Source organism: Planococcus citri, chromosome 5, assembly GCF_950023065.1.
Source record: "Planococcus citri chromosome 5, ihPlaCitr1.1, whole genome shotgun sequence".
Lineage (NCBI taxonomy): Eukaryota > Metazoa > Arthropoda > Insecta > Hemiptera > Pseudococcidae > Planococcus > Planococcus citri.
Window position 1 is genome coordinate 57005064 of NC_088681.1, and position 22409 is coordinate 57027472.

The 22409-nt window shown below is 34.3% G+C and overlaps 4 protein-coding genes and 1 long non-coding RNA gene across 5 annotated transcripts; all 5 read left to right on the forward strand.

Moving 5' to 3' along the window:
• The first annotated feature begins 4574 nt into the window (after positions 1-4574).
• LOC135848248 (uncharacterized) lies at positions 4575-6062 on the forward strand. Its single transcript, XM_065368085.1, has 2 exons — positions 4575-4922; positions 5006-6062. Exons 1-2 carry the CDS (start codon positions 4884-4886, stop codon positions 5840-5842), a joined length of 876 nt encoding a protein of 291 aa, XP_065224157.1. The 5' UTR covers positions 4575-4883; the 3' UTR covers positions 5843-6062.
• A 3614-nt stretch (positions 6063-9676) lies between these two features.
• On the forward strand, positions 9677-11351 carry LOC135848090 (neurofilament medium polypeptide-like). The gene is made up of 2 exons (XM_065367865.1): positions 9677-9910; positions 10330-11351. The coding sequence occupies exons 1-2, from the start codon at positions 9863-9865 to the stop codon at positions 11212-11214; spliced, it is 933 nt and encodes a 310-aa protein (XP_065223937.1). The 5' UTR covers positions 9677-9862; the 3' UTR covers positions 11215-11351.
• A 372-nt stretch (positions 11352-11723) lies between these two features.
• On the forward strand, positions 11724-12947 carry LOC135848156 (uncharacterized). The gene is made up of 2 exons (XR_010559319.1): positions 11724-12035; positions 12616-12947. It is a non-coding gene; the product is annotated as an uncharacterized LOC135848156 (long non-coding RNA).
• A 1689-nt stretch (positions 12948-14636) lies between these two features.
• LOC135847653 (protein IWS1 homolog) lies at positions 14637-16496 on the forward strand. Its single transcript, XM_065367286.1, has 2 exons — positions 14637-14789; positions 15034-16496. The coding sequence occupies exons 1-2, from the start codon at positions 14745-14747 to the stop codon at positions 16372-16374; spliced, it is 1386 nt and encodes a 461-aa protein (XP_065223358.1). The 5' UTR covers positions 14637-14744; the 3' UTR covers positions 16375-16496.
• A 1602-nt stretch (positions 16497-18098) lies between these two features.
• On the forward strand, positions 18099-19995 carry LOC135848317 (proteoglycan 4-like). The gene is made up of 2 exons (XM_065368212.1): positions 18099-18342; positions 18435-19995. The coding sequence occupies exons 1-2, from the start codon at positions 18298-18300 to the stop codon at positions 19848-19850; spliced, it is 1461 nt and encodes a 486-aa protein (XP_065224284.1). The 5' UTR covers positions 18099-18297; the 3' UTR covers positions 19851-19995.
• The last annotated feature ends 2414 nt before the right edge of the window (positions 19996-22409 follow it).

Sequence of the window (22409 nt, forward strand, 5' to 3'; positions counted from 1 at the left end):
ACAGAAGATTCCTACTAAATAATTAATTGATCGCTTTTCCATCATTATGATGGAAAAAAACGTAGTCGATGTAAATGTCGACGTCGACAATTGTTGTGTGGGTAATTCACAAAAACTTACCAGTAATTCACCAAAACTTATACCGGCAATTTCCCAAAAATTACCAGAAATTTACTGGAAATTACCAGAAACTTACTAGAAATTACCAGTAATTCACCAAAAAATATTAGTCATTTACCAAAAATTTTCCAGTAATTTACCAAAAATTACATGTAATCCACCTCATGTAATTTACCAGAAATTACCTAAATTTATGCGTAATTATCAGTAATTTACCAGAAGTAACATGTAATTTTCCAGGTGTTTCCAGTAATTTACCAGTAATTACCAGAATTTACCAGAAATTTACCAAAAAATACCAGAAATTTACCAGTATTTACCAGAAATTCATCAGAAATTTACCAGAAATTACCAGTGATTTACCAGAAATTACCAGTGATTTACCAAAAAATACCAGTATTTAACCAAAAAATTACCAATAAGTTTACCAAAAATTACCAGAAATTTACCTAAAATTACCAGTAATTTACCAAAAATTACCAAAAATTTACCAAAAATTACGAGTAATTCACCAAAAATTATCAGAAATTTACCAAAAATTTACCAGAAAATACCAGTAATTTACCAAAAATTACCAGAAATTTACCAGAAATTACCAGCAATTTACCATAAATTAACAGTAATATACCAAAAATTACCTGTAATTTACCTCAAGTAATTTACCAGAAACTAACTATGTAATTCACCAGTAATTTACCAGAAATTACCAGTAATTCACGATAAATAACCCAGTTACTTACCTTTAAAAAGAAAATTTTACCATCATAATTTACAAAAAAAACAGTTAGTCCAGTGATAATTTGTAAGGATGGATTAGATATTTTTAAAATGCGGTGAATTGAAGAACTTTTCCTCCAAATTCTTGAAAGTCGGATAAAAATCATTCACTGCTTTTCCAAAAACATTTCCGTCTTAAAATAAAAATCAAGGTTCAAAATTCTTTTTAAAACTTTCAACTTCTGGTCAGGATTAGTAATCTTCAAACAAAATTAGGGCTCTTGTATGCGTCCCCTCCCAAAGTTGATTTTTTTTTTATAAAATCAAACATTGAAATATGGAAAAATGTTGTGAACATTTTTCATTTGTGGTCAAAATCCTCTATTCAAGAAAAGCTCTAATAATTATGTTTTGAAAATGATGGATTTTCAAACTTCCGAACTCCAAAATGAACATTAGGTACTTATTGTCCTTGATTTTTGTTGGTATAAAATGAGTACCTACCTAGATAGTTTTTTTTTTTTTTTTTTTTTTTTTTTTGTAATTTTTCCAATTACGTTGTTGATTTGATTAGGTACATTTTTTCTCACATTTAATTTTTGTTCTCTCAGCAACAGTTTCCTCATTTCAATTTCATTTTTATTTTTATTTTACAATAAAATTTAGGTTTCTCCAACAGCTGAAGCCAATTACAGGTTTTTCGAAAAATGGCCTTCTGATGTGTTCTTGCTTTTTGAGTATATTATATTTTTTGTTAAAATTTTTACTAAGAGGAAAAACATAAAGAAAAGAACTTTGGGACATTTTCCACTTTTTTAACACTGTGTACTTATTTTCAAAAAAAAAAAAAAAAAAAAAATCCAATCCATTTCATCAACATTCAACATACTCAGGTATTATACATCGAATCAGCCCTCTAAATTTCCGGAAACGCAACGAACAGAAAAACAAATATCTACCCAGATAAAAAAATCCAACAATGAGCATACGTGTGTGGTGTAAATGGAAACACACGATGGTAATACGCGCAGAAAATAGAAAAGCACGATCTGCTTCAACGAGTCAATAAAATATTAACAACCCCATTTACCGCATATAAGAGTGCAGTATATGTTGTATGTGTACAAGACATGTGTACCGTGCACCTCATCATACCTCACCTCAGCCATCTACTATCATCTGTGTGCTCAATGCACATTGAATAATAAGGTAGTCAAAATTCATCGTGTTCGTAATCGTAAATATTGTCACATTCACCCAAGTTGAATACATAATCCAACGTTAGTCGTTCAATGTAGGTACCTCTACCTACATCTATGTACGAGTACGTGTAATGAAAAATTCAACCCCAATGAAGATGACATCGAGGGTCTAGGAAGGTATCATTGTTGTATCTGAGATGAGAATCTGCATCAACGCCCAGTCGTGGGATTCAAGTATGAAATATGTAATTCTAACTTGACGTAGTATGTATTTTGGAAGAGGAGGTGGAGGAGAGGGGGAGATCATTGACAGGCTTAGGTAATCATAATTTTTTTCAATCAAAATTTTGAAAATTTTATTTTCTAAATGGCAAAGAACAAATACCTAGAATGATGAGGAATTGAGAGTTGAGATAAGTTCTGTGACAATTGAAAAAAAAATTGTATCATACGTATTCATGATTTTATGATAAAATAATTCATTTATACATATGTATATGTAGGTAATACTTATCCACTTGCATCACATAGCCTGTTATGTGACGTATACTCGAGCTATAGTATATTCGAATAGGCTAAATAAAATAATCTGATGAAGGGGTGCAAAAAAAGAAAAGCTGTGAATTTAAAAATCCAAAACAAAACATATCATGTAAGCTTTGTTTAATTAAGTATTATGTACTTATAGGTACAACATATGCCCTAAAATAGTGACTACATAGTTCAATATTTTCACGTAGTGTAATACCGTTTCAAGAGAAAAATCACGTATTACACCACCCTTAGGTAGTCTTTTTAATTGAACTAGCTGAATGAATTCAACAGGTGAACTTTTTCCCCCGATTTTTTTACTAGTACGTATATTATACGTGTAACGATGAACTGAGTAGGTAGAGCTAGGTACCTATAGGTAATCTTTTTCAGATAGATATAAAATGGCAAATGGCATTGGTAAACATTTTTACAAGTAAAAAAATCCAAACCCGTTGATATTGTTTGTGAGTTGGTGTAAGCTTAGATACGAGTAGGTACTTGCTCATCTGTTCATCAGAGTGAAAGCCAGAGAAAGAGCATTTCCAATGACCGAGACGAGAGAGATAATCCTGTTTTTTTTTCTACCATGGTGTGTTGATTTTTGATTTTTAGAGATATTTTTTTTTTTAGTTAAAGTGGTTGGAATGGCAATGGCTGCTGTAGTGAGTTTTGTATTTATTTACGAAATATGCTGGAAATTTGTTAATGTGGATCAGAGAGGGACCAATTAGGTAGGTATGTAATAATGTGGGTAGCACCCGATCAGGTATAGGTGGGAAGAAAGGATAAATTTTTAATACAAATAAAGAGCAGATCAAGATTATTTAGGAATTGAGTGATCACAAAAAGAAAACAAAAAGAAAACAGATTAAAATCAATGTTACAAATGAGGTATTAAAAATATGAAACTTCATTAAAATTTGGCAAAAATTGCACGAAAAACTGTTTGAAACATGTTAAAGTTACATAAAAACAGAAAAAGGAACAATTAAAACAAATTAAAGTTACCAAAAAGCCAAAGAAATTTTGGCCAGAATCGTGCTGAAGGTTCCAGAATGGCAAAAAATGGTCAAATATGGTTAGACTTTCTGTCATTATATCAGAATTTGAAAAACTTCGAAGGAAACTGATCAATTAATCAATGTAAGATTAACTTTTTAGAAACATGGGAAAAATTTCTCCTCTTTAATAAATTATAGACATTCAAAAACTTATGAAAAAAATCCAAAAACTTTCATAAAAACGACTTTCTGATATTTCGTCAATCTTTTTTTAAAATTCGGAATTCCAAACATCGAGTCAACTTGAGTAATTTCAATTCAAAATTTTCGAATATTCAGATCTTTTTCTTCAAATTTATCATCACTTGAGATGAAATTTTTAGAAATTAAAAAATCCAAAATGAGAGGAAAATAAGTGGGGAATTTGAAAGTTTTTGATTTAGAATACATATATGAAAAAACAAGTAATTTTCTCAAAAATACCTCAATATTTTTCAGAGGGGGGTCCAAAATTTTTGTTCCCGGATTTAAAAGTTGATAAAAAGGTAAACGCAGGACAATTCATCAAATTTTATTTGAATGGAAGAGGGGAGAGGTTCAATATTATCGATTATTATCACTACTTAAGAAAGCATTTCAATTATTTTTTCAATTCAGAATATTCTAGATATCTTTCAGAACCAGGACATTTTTCTCAAAACAGGTTGGGTAGGAACTGAAGGATAAAATCACAATTAATTGAAAAATTCCCACTCTTATTCTTCCTTCCATGGGTACTTTCCGAGCTGAAATTTTGTCAGAGTAAATTTCAACTCACAGTGAAGTTCTCCACAGAATACAGTCAAAATCGTCCAACATTATCAGAAAAAAAAATGGCGACGAAGAAGATAAAACGTTGTTATTTTTTCATCATAATCGAAGTTTTAAAGCTCGCTCCGTATGGTATGTTCGTTGTTGATCGACGATTTCTTGTTTTCAACATTACCAAAACGACGCAAGGTCGAGAAAGCAAGTCATAAATTTTTCATTAGTACCTACAAAGACCACCGCTGATCGTTTGCATGTGGCAGAAGTTCGCAATTTTGCCAACAATTACTCGATAAAATCCCATCAGTCATTCAATATTCGAACTACAGCAACATCAAATTCATCTTTGGTGAAACACTTTTCGCTGATTGTTTCGGGCAAATTTTCATCGCGTATAAAAACTCACGACACAAAAGATCGTGAAATATTATCAATACAGTAGGTAGGCACAAAAGTGTGTGAAATTCATACTCATCGTTATCCAAGTATTTTCCCCGATATAATGACCTCCCAAATATCAGTGATCACTATTGTACTTGGGGTAAGTACCTATAATAACGTGAGTTATTTTCTTTCTTATCATTTTTCCCATTAATTTTTAATTAATTATTTTAATCCCGTCAGATTTTCTCACTGGCCTCAGCTCTTCAAATAAGTCAAGATGAAGACTCGCGTTTCACAACCACCAAAAGTTACCGAAAAGTTCACGACGATTTTTATCAAATTATCGAAGCCGACAGACCCGTCGAAGAAGCTTTGAACAAGGCCCTAACCTGGGACGTGGAAGCGCAATACGAACACTTCGAATTACTCGAAGAACACGTTAAGAAAAATGACAAATACGCCAAGTACTGTAAAGCAGTCATCAAAGGTGCTCAAGAACTCTTGGACGTGACGATGGATAAAATTGGAATCAAACGCGAAGTCGACATTCGCGATTACATCAAAGGCTTGTATGATTTCGAAGCTGGTAGAAAGATTTCCGAAAACATGCAAGCTGTCATAAGGGGCATAAATGCGTATCGAAATAAAGTCGTTGAAGAACTGGAAGAAGAGCAAAATCGAGCTAGAGCGGAGGATGCAGCTAAATCTAAACAAGCCAATAAAGCAAGTAATCAAGAGCCCAGTCCAGCTGGAAACCAAGAGGTTGATCAAGCGGTCAATCAAAAACCGAATCAAGTTGAAAACGAAGAATTATCTCGAGGTAATATTAATCAAGTATCAGATCAAGCTGAAATTCCAAAAGTCGAGCCAAATGAAATTCAACAAGCTGGAAATCAAGACCTTGATCAGGCAGTCAATAGGAAACCTGATCAAGTTGAAAATCAAGAAATAAGTCAAGATATTAATCAAGTATCTGATCAAACTGAAATTCCAGCAGTCCAGCCAAATGGAATTCAACAATCTGATGTGGATGCTGAACAGGAAGACGAGTTCCTCACAACTTCTCAAAGCATTTGATAATCTTCTGATTGTAAGGAACAATTTTCACAAAACTTCAGTAATCATAAAAAATTGAGTATTTTTTAACAGAATAGTTATATAGTGCCTACCTTGATCTATCAATAATTACCTATGACATAGCAGATAAGTTGAAGCAAAAATTATTAAATTAGATATTGTTTGTGATTCCTGCAGCTATTAAATTTAATTCAAGTAGGTAATAAATATATTCAGTAGATGTATTTTCTCTTGAATTCACACTTGGGCGATTTCTTCGTCGCAATTTTCTTAGCATGTTTCACAATAAAATTTCGAAGACTCCAGTTGAGTTTCACAATCAAGTTAATCAGAACTTTTACCAACGAAACTGATCCAATGATTCAATATCATGGTATGGTGATTAAGAATATTAGAAACATTTGAACACAAACTTTGCCTTAACCCTTAAAGACCCAGGCTAGTCCTGAGATGTTGGGTGAAAATGCTTTCAATTTCCTGAATTAGATCATCACAAGCATCACTTTAACCCACAGTTTGCCCCCCAGCCCCTTAAAGCCGTCTCATAAAAGCCGTACCGATTTATTTAATTTTCCTTGAAAACCAAGAAAGCAAAAACCCCAATGAGGTCAATCATGGAACTGAATGATATAGTATCATTAGGTGTACTGAATGAGTGAAAGCATATCCCCAAAGAACACCCCACCCCTTTTTGGGGGTCAAATTTTCAAAAAAGTTGGGATAAAAAAATTGGACCCATGCTCCATTTTTGGATAAACATATTGATGGTAGACCCTTCACAAAATGAAATCATGAAAGGTGTGAAAATGGTGGACCAGAGCGATTTTTTGAAAATTTGATTCGCTTGTCTCGATAAAAACCCGAAAAAACAGAGCATGAATACGCAAAGTACATAATATGGGAAATATTATCAAGTAGGCTTGAAATGACAGAAACAAGAATTGAAAGGAACACAGATGCTTTTAACAGCACATAAGTTCAGATAATGTACAATCCACCCATCAAATCTGTTCATCACTCCGTGGATATTCTTTCTCGATATTTGTCACCAAATAGTTACATCCTACAAAGGCTAGCAGTACGATTGTTTTCCTGCAGAAATATCGAAATAGGTTTATCTACCACTTTGAAAAGCTTTACACAGTCAAATTGCAGCACTCCCTGGCATTTCATAATGTTCAAGCATTCATGAAGAAGACCATGTCGTTGGTGACGCTGAATACGAATATGGCGTCAGATTTTGAATTGGACCCCATCTACGGCACCCAGCACCTCCCCAAAGGGGTAAAAGTCGAAAAAAATGATTTCATTCGTGTGACATATAAAATTGTTGAACCTTTACCTATTTGGAGAGGTTCTGGGGGCCATGGGTGAGGAAATTTGAAAATCTAAGGCTATATTCGTGTTCAGCGATATCGAAAACATACTTATTTCATGTGTCACACGAATGAAACCATTTTTTTGACTTTTACCCCTTTGGGGAGGTGCTGGGTGCCGTAGGTGGGGTCCAATTCAAAATCTGACGCCATACTCGTATTCAGCGTCACCAACGACATGCTATTTCATATGTCATACGAATGAAATCATTTTTTTCGACTTTTACCCCCTTTGGGGAGGTGCTGGGGGCCGTGGATGGGGTCCAATTCAAAATCTGATGTCATATTCGTATTGAGCGCCACCAAAAACATACTATTTCATGTGTCACATGCCCCAGGTTTTTTTTCGAAAGTTTTGCCCAAAATTGGGGGTGAGGGTACTCCTCCTCAATTGAGAGATCTTATCTTGAAAATAAAATATTTCAAAAAAACATCAGAAGGTACATCGATGGAAATTTTTTCAGATTTTTAAATGGTAGCTCCCACTTACAGCGCCATTTTGAAATTTGAACTTTCTATTTGAAAGTTCAACTTTCAACTTTTGCAAATTTCAAAATGCTTAAAAAACTCAAAATTTAATTCCCGTTGAACTGTGAAATCAGTTTTGATCAATGTATCATAGCTTCGGAGAAATGCGCTGCTGAAGTTGAGTACCTCGAGACAATGTGAAAATAATGGAAGCCCCCCACTCGCCCCCTGAGGGGGGGTGGGACCAAACTGATTTCGGGTTTCTTACTTACTGGGTGGGTAGATATTGTAAAAAAAAATTGAGCGAAATCGAAAGACATGACTCAAATAGTAGGTCGAACCCGATTGGCACATTTCTGGTGATATCTGACTAATCATTTCTGCGGTCAGAAATTGCCGTTTTGACAGTCAGATTCGCAGTCTGACTACAATCAACTAATCAGAAACAAGTATTTTTTTGAAATTCCAAGATGGCGGTGACTCGTCAGAAGACTGAGTGGAGATCTGAGCGTGGATCTGACTAGTCAGATCCACACTCAGAACCACAGTTAGATATTGCCGTTTTGGCAGTCAGAAAATACATTCTGACTGATATGTAGTCATATCCCTATTCAGATGCACTGTCTAAAAAATGCCGTTTTGCCAACCGGGAATTTACATGGAATGACCCACTTGTGAAAAATTTTCAAAAAAGACTGATATATTTTGGAAAATTTGCTTTCACAAGGACTAGAAATTTGAAATTTTTGGCACGTTTATTTGACCACATTTGACCACCATTAAAATCCCCACTCTTCAACCAACTTTTAAGTATGGGTATTGTTTAAAATTGAAAAAAAATCTAAATCACATTTGTATTAAAACTTATAAAACTACGCCTGAAAGTAAAAAGAATTAAAAGATTCCAAATATCTCAATTTTGAAAGTTATTGACCCTCTTCTTTTTTTTTTTTTTTTGAGAAATGGGTGGTGCTTTTTTGAATTAATTTTTATCTTGAATACTGTTTTAAAAGAAACAAAAGTAATAAAACTTCCAAGCTACAGATCTCAACACAAAGATTAAAAATTAAAATTCTTGGCGAGGTTTTTTCAGCCTCCTTGACCATCACTGAGACCCGTTCTTTTTCAGATTGGAAAAAAAATGAAAAAACTTTTTATTTTATGAATACCCTGATCATGATTTTTTTTTAAATGCCATTGAAGTTTTTTTTCAATACTTTTGGAGTTTTGGTAGGTAAAAAAAAAGTACTCCCAAAATATTTTCCATTTCTTTTTCTCAATAAAATGTAGGTACTCCATACTTTCAGATCACACCTAAAATTATATAAAATGAACAATATTAAACGCAGGACCCTCAAAATCGAGATTTATAAAATTTGAACTTCAGCTGGGAGCTTTTGAAAATACCTACCTAACTGATATGAGATCTAAAACAGTGTAAAAAAATATTGAAATAGATATTTGATAGTACAAAAAAAAAAGTAAAACTAAAGGATTTCTGGACTTGATGAATTTTGAGCATAAAAATTCAACTATACAAGTTTATGTGACTCGCTTTTGTTTCATGAAATTAAAAAAACTGCATTTTTCTTGGTAAAAGTAGGTACAATTTTTGTGGACTTTTGATTTTTGAATGTTGCCTATTTTTTAATTTTTTTTAAAATTCGAGGACACATCCCAACTCTTAATAAATCGAAATCAACGGATCGTATTTGAGAGAAAATCAACATAAACCTTCATTCATTAATAAATATTTTTTTTCTACCAAGTTCTGTTCTCCTTGAAACCTCAGAAATTCCCTTCAAAACACTCGCAATTAAATTTTTCTGTAATACCTGTACCGACATTGAAACCAACCTTGATGAAATGTCACCTTGTCAGTTGAACTTCGTTTTGAAAATCAGCCGAAAAATTATCGCGCATTTACTCGACACTACAAAATGCAATAATGCTCGTTCTAATCGACACATTTTCTACCTACGCGGTTTTTTCGCACCTGATCATTGTCACGTAGTACAGCAATTTACCTAACGAGAGTTATCTTCCTCTTCCATTCATTTTTCGTGGAGTTTTTTCACTTTAAAAAGTACGTCAGACTGGTGCCAACTTCAAAACACTTTTCGTACTTTCGTGGCTCAGTAAATTAGAACTCAAATAGGTACCTTCCTACTTCACCATGAAAACTTCGCTTTCGTTATTTGCCTCAATGGCAACTTTACTAGTGGTAAGTTTACAACCATTTTCTTATTCGATGAAAAGATTAATAAATACATAAGGGAAGATGATTGGATCATGATCAGGTCTCCTTAGATCAAAACTTTGATTTGATAGCTTTAATCTGATTTGGTCAGATAAAATTGGATTTGAGAAATATCTGGAATTCTGGATCTCATCTGATGCAATCAGATCTGATCAAACAGGTCTAAAAAAGCTCGATCGGATTAAATCAAATTAGTCCAAAGAGGTCTGAGTACCTGGATCTAATCAGATCTGATTACCCCACTTCCCCTTTTTCATGTACCTACATATAAGATTTGGTCAGTTTATTCCCAGATGTGGTGAATTTTCTAACCTCATCAGATCTGATCTTCTCCCCCTCGATAAATGAAAATTTACATTTTTATTTCTTTCCTCATCCTATAGATCTGCATCCATCAAGCTCATTCAGCACATTTCATGCAAGATGGCAAAGAATACGATGACAAGTTTTACGCCATGTTTTCCGAAAAAGCTCCCGTCAAAGATATCATCAAATTGGCCGTAAGCTGGAACGCCGAAAGACAATTGGATCACTTTAAACAAATGTATCACCACATCAACGAAAAAGACGAATCAGCTGAATACGCTCAGGAGATCGTAGATGCTGCCCGAATTTCCTTACAGAGATCCTTGGATCAAGTAGGTTTCGAGAAGAAAATATCCCTCGAGCAATATCTATTGGGCACTTATCAGATTCAAAATGGTATGAAACCCGAAGTGGAACAGGATGTATTGGAAGCTCTACAAAAATTAGAACATTTCAGCAGAGACGAATTTGAAAGGCTTTTGGATGAAGGAGAACAAGAGGAAGTCGAGTGGGAGTTGGAGCACTTGTATCATAAGATAATCCCTAAGAAAGTGCAGAAAGTCGGTATCGCTGTTAAATTGCCGAAAGTTGAAGGCAGTTCGGTCGATGGACCACAACCTGCTGATGACTCGGTTTCGGAAAAACCAACATCAGAAGAATCAGTATCTGCTGAACCAGCAGTAGAATCACAAGACTCAATCCAAAACCAGGCTCCTGAAACGCAAGAATCAGAAGAACCAGTTTTGGAATCATCAGACTCTAATGATGAACCAACTCAGGAGTCACCAGATTCAGTAGAAGAAGTAGTCTCAAAACCAGAACCTGAAGAACCAGTTCAAGAACAGAAGGAATCAGTAGAAGAAATTATCGCAGAACCGAACGAACTAGAAGGAGAGGCCTCAGAACCTAAAGAATCAGAACCAGAAGTTGAGAGTCAAAAGAAAATGAGTCAGGAAGTTTAAATTTTTCTATCTGCCTACACCTAAATACGAGTACCTACACATACATGCAATAAAATTATAATTAAAATTAGATACCTCGTACCTATTAGTACATTTATTCAACTCAATATTAAAACATTATTTCATACGTACAATAACTCAACTCAACCTTGTTAAATTTTTAAATATATGAAACATCATTTTGCAATACAACATCCTTTTTTTCAAACAAGCTAGTACAAGATTTCATAAAACAAAGAGAAAAATTCTCAAATACATGGATATGAATTTCTGTGCTAGAAATTAGACGTTTCACACTCTAATCTACCAAACAACCCATCACAATCTTTACAAAAGCCGCTAAAAATGCCTGGTAATCATTCTACTAGACATGAATCTCATATTGGGTGGATCCCACATGAATTCGACACCATTTATACGATTAAAATCAATCGACTAGATACATCTGCTGCATTATACTTTTTGCTCGTGCAACAGTAGAAGTCAATACAATCAATGAAGAGGGAAAGTAAGCGTTGTAATAAGAGGGTGTCTTCCACACTCGAATTTGTGTTAAATAGTCATCCATCAATTATTTACTACATAGATTTATCTACTTCAATTATTCAAATGGCAAACTATGCAATTAACCATGACAAAAATATTTACTTTTTCATCATTTACCAGGTTTGTGTGGAAGAAAACCTCCCAAACTTGTAAACTCAGATATCACTTGACTTTCAAAGTTCACACATACCTAGTAATAATTTTTTCCACAAGTCATTCCAATAGTTCACATTTTTGCAAATATGAATGTGGTCATCATTGTGATCCTGTCACTGGTAAGAACCTACCTATCTAATAAAGTCTAAATTTTAAATCTACAGATGTGAGTACTTACACAAGTGAAGAGTGATATTCCAAAACTCGCTTTGTCCATTTTCACAACTTTTCAGGAGAGAGGAAAAACAGTTTCCCTTTAAACGGGTAAATTGGCTTTTTAGGCGAGTTTAGCACTTTATTTGGGTGGATTTATGATGTAGGAGTGTAGGTATACATTTCATCCACTAAATACTGCTGAAAAAATTTCAATAAAAATGGACAAAGCGCGTTTTGGAACATTATTTTTTTTTAAATTTTTAGTGAATTGGCTATTTAGGTGAGTTTAACACCTCATTTTGGTAGGTTGATGATGTAGGAATGTGAGTTAATACTTCATCTACCAGGTACCACTGAAAACCCAACTTTGATAAAAATGGACAAAGCGAGTTTTGGAATATCACTCTTCAAGTAAAAAAAAAAAATTAAAAAATGATAAATGAAGTAAAATGGTTGCCTGACTCATGCACTAATTATTAACCAAATTATAAGCGCATTTCGATTTTATTTCTCTCATTTTTGATTTTTGTTTTGTACTTCAAGGCTTCCTACACTTCATCCACTGAACAAAAACCTGAAACTTATCCAGATATAACACCTTTACCTCCAGAAACATTCGAATATTTATTCAATAATCGATATCCAAATTTCATGATTTTGGACGCATCCAGATTTTGGGACACAGCTACTCAATTCAAAAACTTTGGTTTTATTCGAGATGTAATTCATGACAAATCTACCGATCCAGAGACCAAGAAATATGCTCAATCTATAATGACCGAAGCAAGGAATAGATTGAAAAACTCGATGAAAAAGTATGAATTAGAATGGGATGATAAATACGATATGTTTGATTTTATCAGAGAATGGAAAAATATAGAAGATGGAAAACCTGCTGTTCATGAAGATTTATACAAGATGATCGAGACATATTTTGGACTTCCACGCAGAGAAGAAGAAAAACAGAAAGAAATGAAAACCTCGCATGAAATTGTTTATAGTAACTTAGTTTTTTCATTTTTTCCTCTTTTTTTTTTGTTGTAACTCAAGTTTCATTTGAATAATAAATTGGTACCTACAAATAATTCACCCAACTACATATATTTGAAGAATACAAGTAGTTTTGCAACGTGTTTTTCAATTCAATAATTTACTCTAAGAGTGGGAAGATCGCCTTAAAACTGAAAACTAATCCAGCCATATATAGGTATACCAAAGGAAAAGGGAGCTTCAAAAACGGATCCAGATTATGAATTATTCATTCAAGATTGATGCAAGGACATAAGAAGTGGTTGAAAAGAGATCAAAGGCAGGCACAAAGTCGCTGAAATCAAACGTTCCAAATTTCCAGTTAAAAAAAATAATGCATAATAAAAGTCGATCTTTCAAATTTTTTATTGGAATAAGTAAGAATCTAAAAAAACAAGCATATTTTCATACAAAAAATTACATGCTTCAGAATTTTGATTCTCTTCATATTTTTCCCACTGAATTTATAATTATTTTTTTTGAGAATTAATTTTTTGGCCAAGAAGTAGAAAATTAATTTTTGCAAATGTTATTCTATTCGAATTTTTTATCACGAGCAAAAAATAAACAACAAACAACAACAACTAGCAGAATCATCAGTTCTCCTCCAATCATCAAAATCAAAGCTCCTGTCAAAAATTTTACTTTTCACAATCGGAAAAATTCATTTTCATTTTCTAAAGATCACATCAGGTTTGGACATATTCTGCATTCAATTGGTGTAAAATCAGATTACAGTTTTGATCACATTAGATCTGTTCAGATCTGATCAGATTCAATAGGGGAAATATTCTGCGATCAATTGGTGTAAAATCAAATCACAGTTTTGATCATATGTATTAGATCTGTTCAGATCTGATCATATTCAATAGGGAAAGTCTGGTCGGATCAACTGGGTTATATCAGACCTTTTTAATAGGATGTAATCAGATAAGTTCAGATCTGGACATCAAATTAGAGTTTTGATCAGAAATGATCAACAATTCTTATCAGACCGGTTTGTATAAGATCAATTTATTTGTAGATCAGATTAGATCTGGCAATCTCTCAATTCAATTTGATCTGATCAGATGAGAGTATTGATCACATCAGATAGGATCTGTTCAGATCTGATACTTAAGGCAAACATCACCATACTTCTCAAATTTTTTCTTGCAATTTCTTCAAAAAAAATTTATCAATTTTTTAATTGACGTTTGTGGAAGGTGAGGGGAAAAAATTTCCATGATCAATTTCATTTGATATATTATATGTATCAAGTGAAATAAAGTGTTGGTAATGAATCAAACAAACAAGGAAATCAATTAACCACAGACTCGAAATTTTCAAGCTTCATGTCCTGAATGACATCCACAATGGCAAAGAAAGTCACCTTCATTTCGCACATTGCAATTGAAAACATAGGGAAAACTAGTCATTCCTACTGCTTGTATTTCACATGCCTACCTTCTCATGTCACCTAATGAAGAGTAACAGCACACTTGTTCATTAAAGAATGGAAAAAAAATCATTCAAACGCAGATTCTAAATTATTCGACTTGTTTTTCAACATTCTAGAACATCGCAGTAGTTGATATATATAAGGAAAGTCGAATACCATCTAGGTACAGTAAATGATTTGAAATAAAACAAGAAAAATCAAAATGAAGATATTGATCGCAATCGCTGTACTGCTCAACGTATATGGAGTAAGTACCTAACAATTACAAGCATTTCATCTGACTAGTCATAGTGTAATATAATTGGATCTGATCAGACCTGATCAGATCCACACATCCAATTAATTCAATTTGACTCAACCAGATCTAATCAGATGCGGTCAAAGTGATGTTTCAATCAAATTTAATCTGCTCAGACCCAATCAGATCCATAATAATTTTTCCCTGTGGTGCTATACTCAAAAAATCATTTGTCTTTTTCAACTGATTTCAGGTACTATCCGAACCACACATATTCAACAGACATGACTTCTCTCAACCACTTGGGGATCCGCATCCCAGGCGCCATCACGAACATCGCAGCCACCATCACAATGAAGGTTCAGTTTTGACCACAGATGAGCTTGCTGAAGTCCTGCTCTCATTGCCAGGTTCATTGGGTACAGAAGCTTACAAAACTTTCCTAGCTTTGGGGCGATTTTTACCAGCTGATACCAAAGCGCATAAATTTTTCACCTCTATACCAAAAGCCATCAGGAGGAAATCTAATGATCAATTTGCTGCTGTGCCAACCATGCCAAATATGCCCAGTGTGCAGTTCTCTCCTAATTCGATGTTCATGATGCAGCCAGCTGGATACCACATGGTGCCTTTGCCTTTACACCCGATGTTCTCGTCTTCTCCACTCGATTATGTGACTCGTGTTCCATGCCGTCACACTAAAGTCATTCGTGTACCTATGCATACGTTTGATGTGCAAATATCTGCAATCACACGCAAATTCAGCCCTTCAAACAACTCATTTGATGCCGGTGAAAGTGATGATGATGATGAGGGTGATGATAGTATGAATTCTGGTTTGAAAGATTTGCTGGACTTAATTTCTTCAGATGATGATGGTGATGATGTTGATGGGATCTCAGGTGACAAAAAGAGCTCAGAAGAAGCTGATGTAATTGACAGTCAACCAGAAAATGATGACAGTCCAAAATTAGACGATTCAGAAAGTGAAGCACCATCTTCGACAACTGATCCTAATGAAGGAAACCAAAACACACCGGTTGAAAACGGTGCTGATGAACTGCCTAAAGAAGCAACTGAATTGCCTAAAGAAGAAGATGCACAGAAAGTAGAAGAAAATCTACAATCTGTAGGAAATGAATCCAAAACAGGACCAGCAGCTGGAGAAGGAGATGGACAAACAACAGCTCCAGTATCTGAAGGAGGAGATGGACAAACAACAGCTCCAGTATCTGAAGAAATGGACACATCAGCACCACCAGCACCACCAACTGAAGGAACAGAAATAGAAAATGCACAGGAACCTAAAGCAGAAGAAGTTGAACCAGTAAAACAGGAAGGCTCTGTATCAAATGAAACTCAATCACAAGAAGTTGAATCTGTTCCAGCTTCCCCTGCAAAACCTGACAAAAAAAAGAAAAAGAAACCAGCGACAAAAAAAGGTAAAGCAGCTGCAGAAGCAGAGACTGAACCAGCTTTAGAAGAGCCAGCTCCAGCTCCACAAGCTGAACAAGATGAAGATTTGATGGAAGATTCATCAAAACCCATTCAAACTAAAAAAGGCAGAAGGAAGAAAACCAAGCAGCAACAATAAATTTATAAGCAAGTAGTTTTCTAGGAGTCTGTAGTTTTGGATTCGAATTTGTACCAGAGATACATAGTTATAGTATAATCAATAATATTATGAAATAAATTAAGTACATATTTTGCGCATTACATCAAGTGCAAATATTTATGATTTATTTTGAATTCAAGAACTAGGTTTATAGAGGCTAAGCTGGCAGATGAATAAAATAAAACCACTATAACTTGAGGAAATAAAAATTTCTTTGCTTTGGCGGAATCAACTTGTGATAACTTTTCATTTTACAAGCTGAGAGCAATTCTTGTATAAGAGAAATCTAGAAACAATACTTTCATTAATTAAGAAAAAAAACTGCAAAAAAAATTTGAACCTCATCAAAATTTGATCAGTTATGATGTGGACATTTCATGGATTCAATTTGATCTGATCAATTGAGGGTCAGATCAAAGTTTTGATTGGACAAATCAGATCTTTTTAGACCTGATCAGCTCCAGTATGAGAGGCCGTATTGATAAGATCACATTATCAAATTTGATCAAGATCAGACGTTTCCCAGATCCAATTAGAACTGAGTGTTGATCAGATTAGACCGGTTCACTGTTCAGGCCTCATCAGATTCAATAATTTGCTGTTGAGAAATGAAATTGATGTGTATGTTGCAATTGAACAAAGCAATAAACATACTTTTTTTTGGAAGATTTCCAATTTTCCAATACCTGAAAATTCAGTTTAATGCAAAAAATTTAAATCAGGGGTTTGTAATTTTAAATCTTCAACATTTTAAGAAAGTTCTGTTATAAAACTGCCTTTTATCTAATGATGAAAATTAGAAAAAAAAAAAAATGAAAAAGATTAACGCATTTTCAACAAAATATAAAATTCTCAACTTGAAAAAAAAGGATAAAATTCATTCAAAACTCAAAAATGTAGGTATTTCATATGTTTTTTTAAAAATGTTAAGATTTTCATAACGCGGAGGTCCCTCTAAAATTTTAGCAGATTTCTACCAAAAAATGATTGGAAATGTTCAATCTAATTTGACTGGATCATATCAAAATTTTGATCGGATTAGATCTGTTCAGACCTGACCAGATCCAGTACAGGAGACCTTAAATTTGAGAAAATCTGAAAAGATCTGATCAGCCCTGACTGATTAGATCAGATTTTGATAAAATTGACAACTTTGCCTGATTGTGTTTGATCAGAGTCAATAAATTCCCCTGGTTTTATTTTTTTTTCCTTCAATTTCATACTTACCAATTTATTGGGAATTTTTCACAAAAAATACCAATTTTGATCAACGTTACTTAATTTAGAGAAAAGTACGACTATAATTGGATTTGATATTCTGATATCTGATTAGTGATTTTCACACGGCTGGTCACTCGAGAAGAGATCATTACAATATTTCGCAGTCTGAAATGTAGAAATGTGAAATCACGTGAAAATTCCTTCGGAAAATTTAATTCGCAGAGTTGAAAAAAATTCTCCACAAAAATTGCAAATATTATGTAGTTTGATAATATAAAGTAAATTTATGAGGTACGTCGTTGATAAGTTCTTATTTTTTACATGCATAGGTAGATATCTGCAATGCAATGATAACAACGCTTCTAGGCTTTCAAACACCTGAAAATTTTTCCACAAGTGAACCTTTACATCTCATTAAATGTTAAATTACATAACTCATTTGCTGTTTCACTTCTTTTTTCTGTCAGAAATGAGCATTGCCCTTGAAAAATCATACAATGACATAAGCTCAGCCGGCATTATTGAAAGAAAATTTGCCACGATGTCGCGCGAATCAGCTCATGTTTCGTAATTTGTAACATTGTGAAGAATTTTATATGTATAAAAATCCAAACCTATGTATGTAAATGGCATTGTAAAACATAAAACTTGGCAAACCAGTTGTAAAGTGAGCTGCACATTATGGAACCATCACTGATATATTTATTAGTATTGGCATTTTGCGGGGTAAGCCAAAAAAACTGCGTCTTAAGTATTTTTATCATAAACATTATTCAATGTCTTTCCAAATGACAGCTGTTTTGTATTTATATTCTTAGGTTGGCTCTATTTCATGCGCAGAATTATCAGACGAACAGCTCAGGGTTTTGTTTGATACCCCTTTTGACATTGAAGAGTTTGTAAACAACATGTTTGATTTACCTCCTTCTCAAGAGCTTTACGTTTACGAATATTTACTAGACCTTATTGGAAATTTGGAGAAAGATTCAAAAATGGCCAAGTTCCTGAACGCATCGTTGAACTTGCTACAACAAAAAATCGACCAATTCAACGAACAACACAAGCTTCAGAAAGTGCAGATAAGAAAATTCATCCAGAAACGTATCGATGTTCAGCTAAAAGCAGAAGCTAAGAAAGGAGCTGCAAACGCAGCAGGGAATAAACCTGGTTCAACTTCAGAAAAACCCACCCCCACAATTTGTGCTAGCAAACCGTCACTCAAATCTCAGCCTTCTTCCGAGAAAAACAGCAAAGACAGCGCTGACCAGAAACCCACACCAAAGGGGTCAGAAAATCCTATTTCGATAACGAAGAAAATGAACAGTGAGCCAAAACCAACAACCAATAATGCAATTGGATCCCAAGGTTCGAAAAATTACAAGTTGAAACCTGAAAAATCTGAATTAGAAAATAAGAAAAACACACTTCAAAAATCAGAACCTGTGAAAGAACCTCCTTCATCAAAAAATGAAAATCTCCATATAGTTGTCACTTCTAAATCGAAATCAAACATCGAGAAACCACTCTTACAATTGATTCAGGCTCCTCTGCCCACCAATCCGCTCAATTTCATTCTATCCTTTGACGATGATGAACCCTCGAAAAAGAAGAAAATGCATTCCTCACGTAAAGCAAAAAATACCCCAACAACTCTCTCATCAGCACCAGCACCAATCAGCAAAACTAAAAACTCAAAATTATCACCAAACTCTAAGCAAACACAACCGAATGTTCAGGCTTTTTTGCCAACGAAACCACTCGCTGCTACTTCAAAGCATACCAAACTAAAATCCGAAGGTTTGAATAAAGTTACTTCGAAACCTCAGCCAAAGTCTCCAGAACCTGAAAAGAAACCAACTTCAAGAGCAAATGAAAATAACTCAAAGGCTTCCCTATCTGCTACACCATCAGTGGGTAGAAAAAGCACACCACCATCAACCAGCATAAAAGATTCATCACAAAAGATTCCAACTCCTAAGCCAACCAATCCGGCCTCTATTGTAAATCGGCCTAAAGTGGAACTAATAAAAAAAGACATAAAACCAGCAAAAACAGTGGAAACTACTACCTCGTTGGTGAAACCTAAAATTATGACCAAGCCTCGTCTAGATGAAAAATCTTCCAAACAGAAACCCCTCCAGAGTGGCAATTCTTACGTTGATCCTGAAGCTTTCAGACTGCATCAGTTACGTAATAGAACCGAAACAGCTAACAAAGCATCATTTTCTGTTTAACGTATTTATACGAGTAGGTTTTATAACTCAACTCTTATTTGTTTACATAAAATAGGTACCATGTTCAGATAGGTACCTATTCTCCTATTGCCTAATATGTTTAAAAGTAAATCGAATAAATATATTGAATTACAGGTTTTTTTTAGACTCAGCTTCGAGCAAATTGAAACTGATGATATGATCAAGTCATGTGATACCTGATAAAAGTCGAACAGGCAATAGGTAATACCAATCTAGATATACATGTACAAAAGAAAAAATTGGTTAGTTTTTGACTATTTTTTCAATTTTTTGAAATTGGTACCTATCTAATAAAGACTTGAACATTGGCATCACTGCGTTCCAAAATATTTCCCCAGATTCAAAAATTAGGTACCTACATCTTTCTAAGTTTTATTTATTCGAGGAAAAAAATTTCAATACATGAGTTTACCCAAAAATAAGCGATCTTCAAATTTTCAACCGTTCAGCAAAACCCTAAAAGTGATCAAGGATTTTGATGGCATTGGCCTAGGTCAATGGAAAATCTCAAATAACGTCTTCTGGGACTGGAAATTTTTCCAAAAAAATGTTTGAGCAAAAAAACACGATTTTTTTCTCGAAAATTTACTTTTTTTGAGAACTTATAATATATGTTCCCTCCGGAGGCACATCGGGAGCTAAACATTTTTCAGGGTGATTTTCAACTCAAAATGAAGGTTCCCACTGAATTTTATTGAAATTTTCAATTTTTTTCGCGATCTAACCCAATATCTATTTATTTAGTAAAAGTGGTAAAAGTTTGTCTTGACTGAAACTAATGTCAATCCCCTTGAACTGAATTTCACCATTTCCAGTCATTCTAGAAACTCCAGTGCAATTCTCGACTTCTCTAGGAGTTTGAAATTTTTCCAAAAAGCATACCTAAGTAAAAATCAATTTGAGTAAGTGAAAATTGAGTTGTGACTAACGTGCTTAAATTATTTATAGGTATTTTCATTAGAGCCGATTTCTAGTACACCTCGAGGATGAAACAGTTAATGAGCCAAAAATTTGGGGGGGGGGGGGCTGACAAATCTTCCAGACTCCAGAGTCAGGTTAGATTTATCAAACTTATTTGAGGGATCTGTCCGCCCCAAATTTTTGGCTCATCAACTGTTTCATAGTTTTTCTCATACCATCTGGTGAAGTGGTAGGTATTTTCTATCAGGGGCGGATTCCACCATTATATCATAACATTTTTTTACTGAAATATTTCTGCCTCTAGTTCATTGAGTAGGTTCATTAGGAATCGTGGAGAGGGTGGGGTGTAATTCTTTTTTAAAGAATTTTTTTTGGAGGATATCAGTATTTTTTTTCTATGTATGTTGTGACGAAGTGATTACCTAATCTGATGAATGAAAATAGCATTGTAGGTAGTAGCATGCAGATAGTGGAAAGATTACTGGACATTTTTCATTGAACTGACTGGAATAAAACCAGTGGGGTTTCAAGGGTGATGAAAGGGGGAGGTCAGTAAAAGAAAAATTTGAATGTTGTCAAATAAAAATAAATGATGAATAGAGAATACAAATTTTTAAAATGAAATGAGAGATGAAATGACAAGTTCGCCAATTGATAATTACCTACCTATACATATAAGACTGTAGCGGTAGAAATGATCACTTATTCCAATATAGGCGGTAGAAAATGAAAAGTTTCCTCGTAAATACAAGGTATTCGTGATGTCATACGCATTCGATTTATGGTATTCATGACGTCAGTTGATGGAAATATTTACGACTCATCAACCCTTTCCGCGATACCACCACCTATTTTATACCGCCAATAAGACCCACGCAACGCGCGCCGTTATGTCCCTACTTCTACATAAGAATATCCGTCATCCCTGCTACTTTTGCGTTGAACTTTTGCCTTTATAAGTTCATGCACGGGCATTTTTTCCTCAGTTGTTAGTTCCTTCAACCTACCTTGCTAGCTGATCAGTTGTTGTACGCATTCCTCCTCACGCTTTCGACTTCTTGCTGCCCAGTGGAATACCTGGGTGACCAAGACTTCAAAATACCAATTTATGCCACGGATACGCTTTCTATGGACCCATGGAACTTATCCCATCCGTTATGGACCAACATACCGAGTCACGCCTTACGCGTTCTTATATCTCCACAGTACCGTGGGATATAAGTCATAAAGGATCATAAATGAAGAACCGTGGAATGTAACTAGCACTCGGGCATTGGGGTTATAAAGCTCGTCAGAAGACACTGCACTCCATAGAACACAATGTCCTTAACCACGTCTCCGAGGGATTCGGAGGTTGCATATGAGCTTTTCGGTTTTGGGCTCAATATGCAACTAAAAACGTTGAAAGCCTGCCACCAAATTACGCATTCGATTTATTACGTTTTCTATTAGAAGTTTATAATTATTATTTAATTATAGAAGACTCATTCATGTATACGATTTGAGCAACCTGTGATATTACGTGTTACGATACCAATACATGAATTATTATTTGGCTAATTGAGATGTCATAATTTCCTTCGTACGCTTTAACCCTGAAAAAATCTACCATCAGGG

Bases quoted from the DNA above. Each gene is read 5' to 3' on its own strand.
- LOC135848248 (XM_065368085.1), top strand. From the start codon at position 4,884: ATGACCTCCCAAATATCAGTGATCACTATTGTACTTGGG. The intron at 4,923-5,005 runs GTAAGTACCTAT...TAATCCCGTCAG, and splicing joins TGATCACTATTGTACTTGGG to ATTTTCTCACTGGCCTCAGC.
- LOC135848090 (XM_065367865.1), top strand. From the start codon at position 9,863: ATGAAAACTTCGCTTTCGTTATTTGCCTCAATGGCAACTTTACTAGTG. The intron at 9,911-10,329 runs GTAAGTTTACAA...CTCATCCTATAG, and splicing joins CAATGGCAACTTTACTAGTG to ATCTGCATCCATCAAGCTCA.
- LOC135847653 (XM_065367286.1), top strand. From the start codon at position 14,745: ATGAAGATATTGATCGCAATCGCTGTACTGCTCAACGTATATGGA. The intron at 14,790-15,033 runs GTAAGTACCTAA...AACTGATTTCAG, and splicing joins TACTGCTCAACGTATATGGA to GTACTATCCGAACCACACAT.
- LOC135848317 (XM_065368212.1), top strand. From the start codon at position 18,298: ATGGAACCATCACTGATATATTTATTAGTATTGGCATTTTGCGGG. The intron at 18,343-18,434 runs GTAAGCCAAAAA...TTATATTCTTAG, and splicing joins TAGTATTGGCATTTTGCGGG to GTTGGCTCTATTTCATGCGC.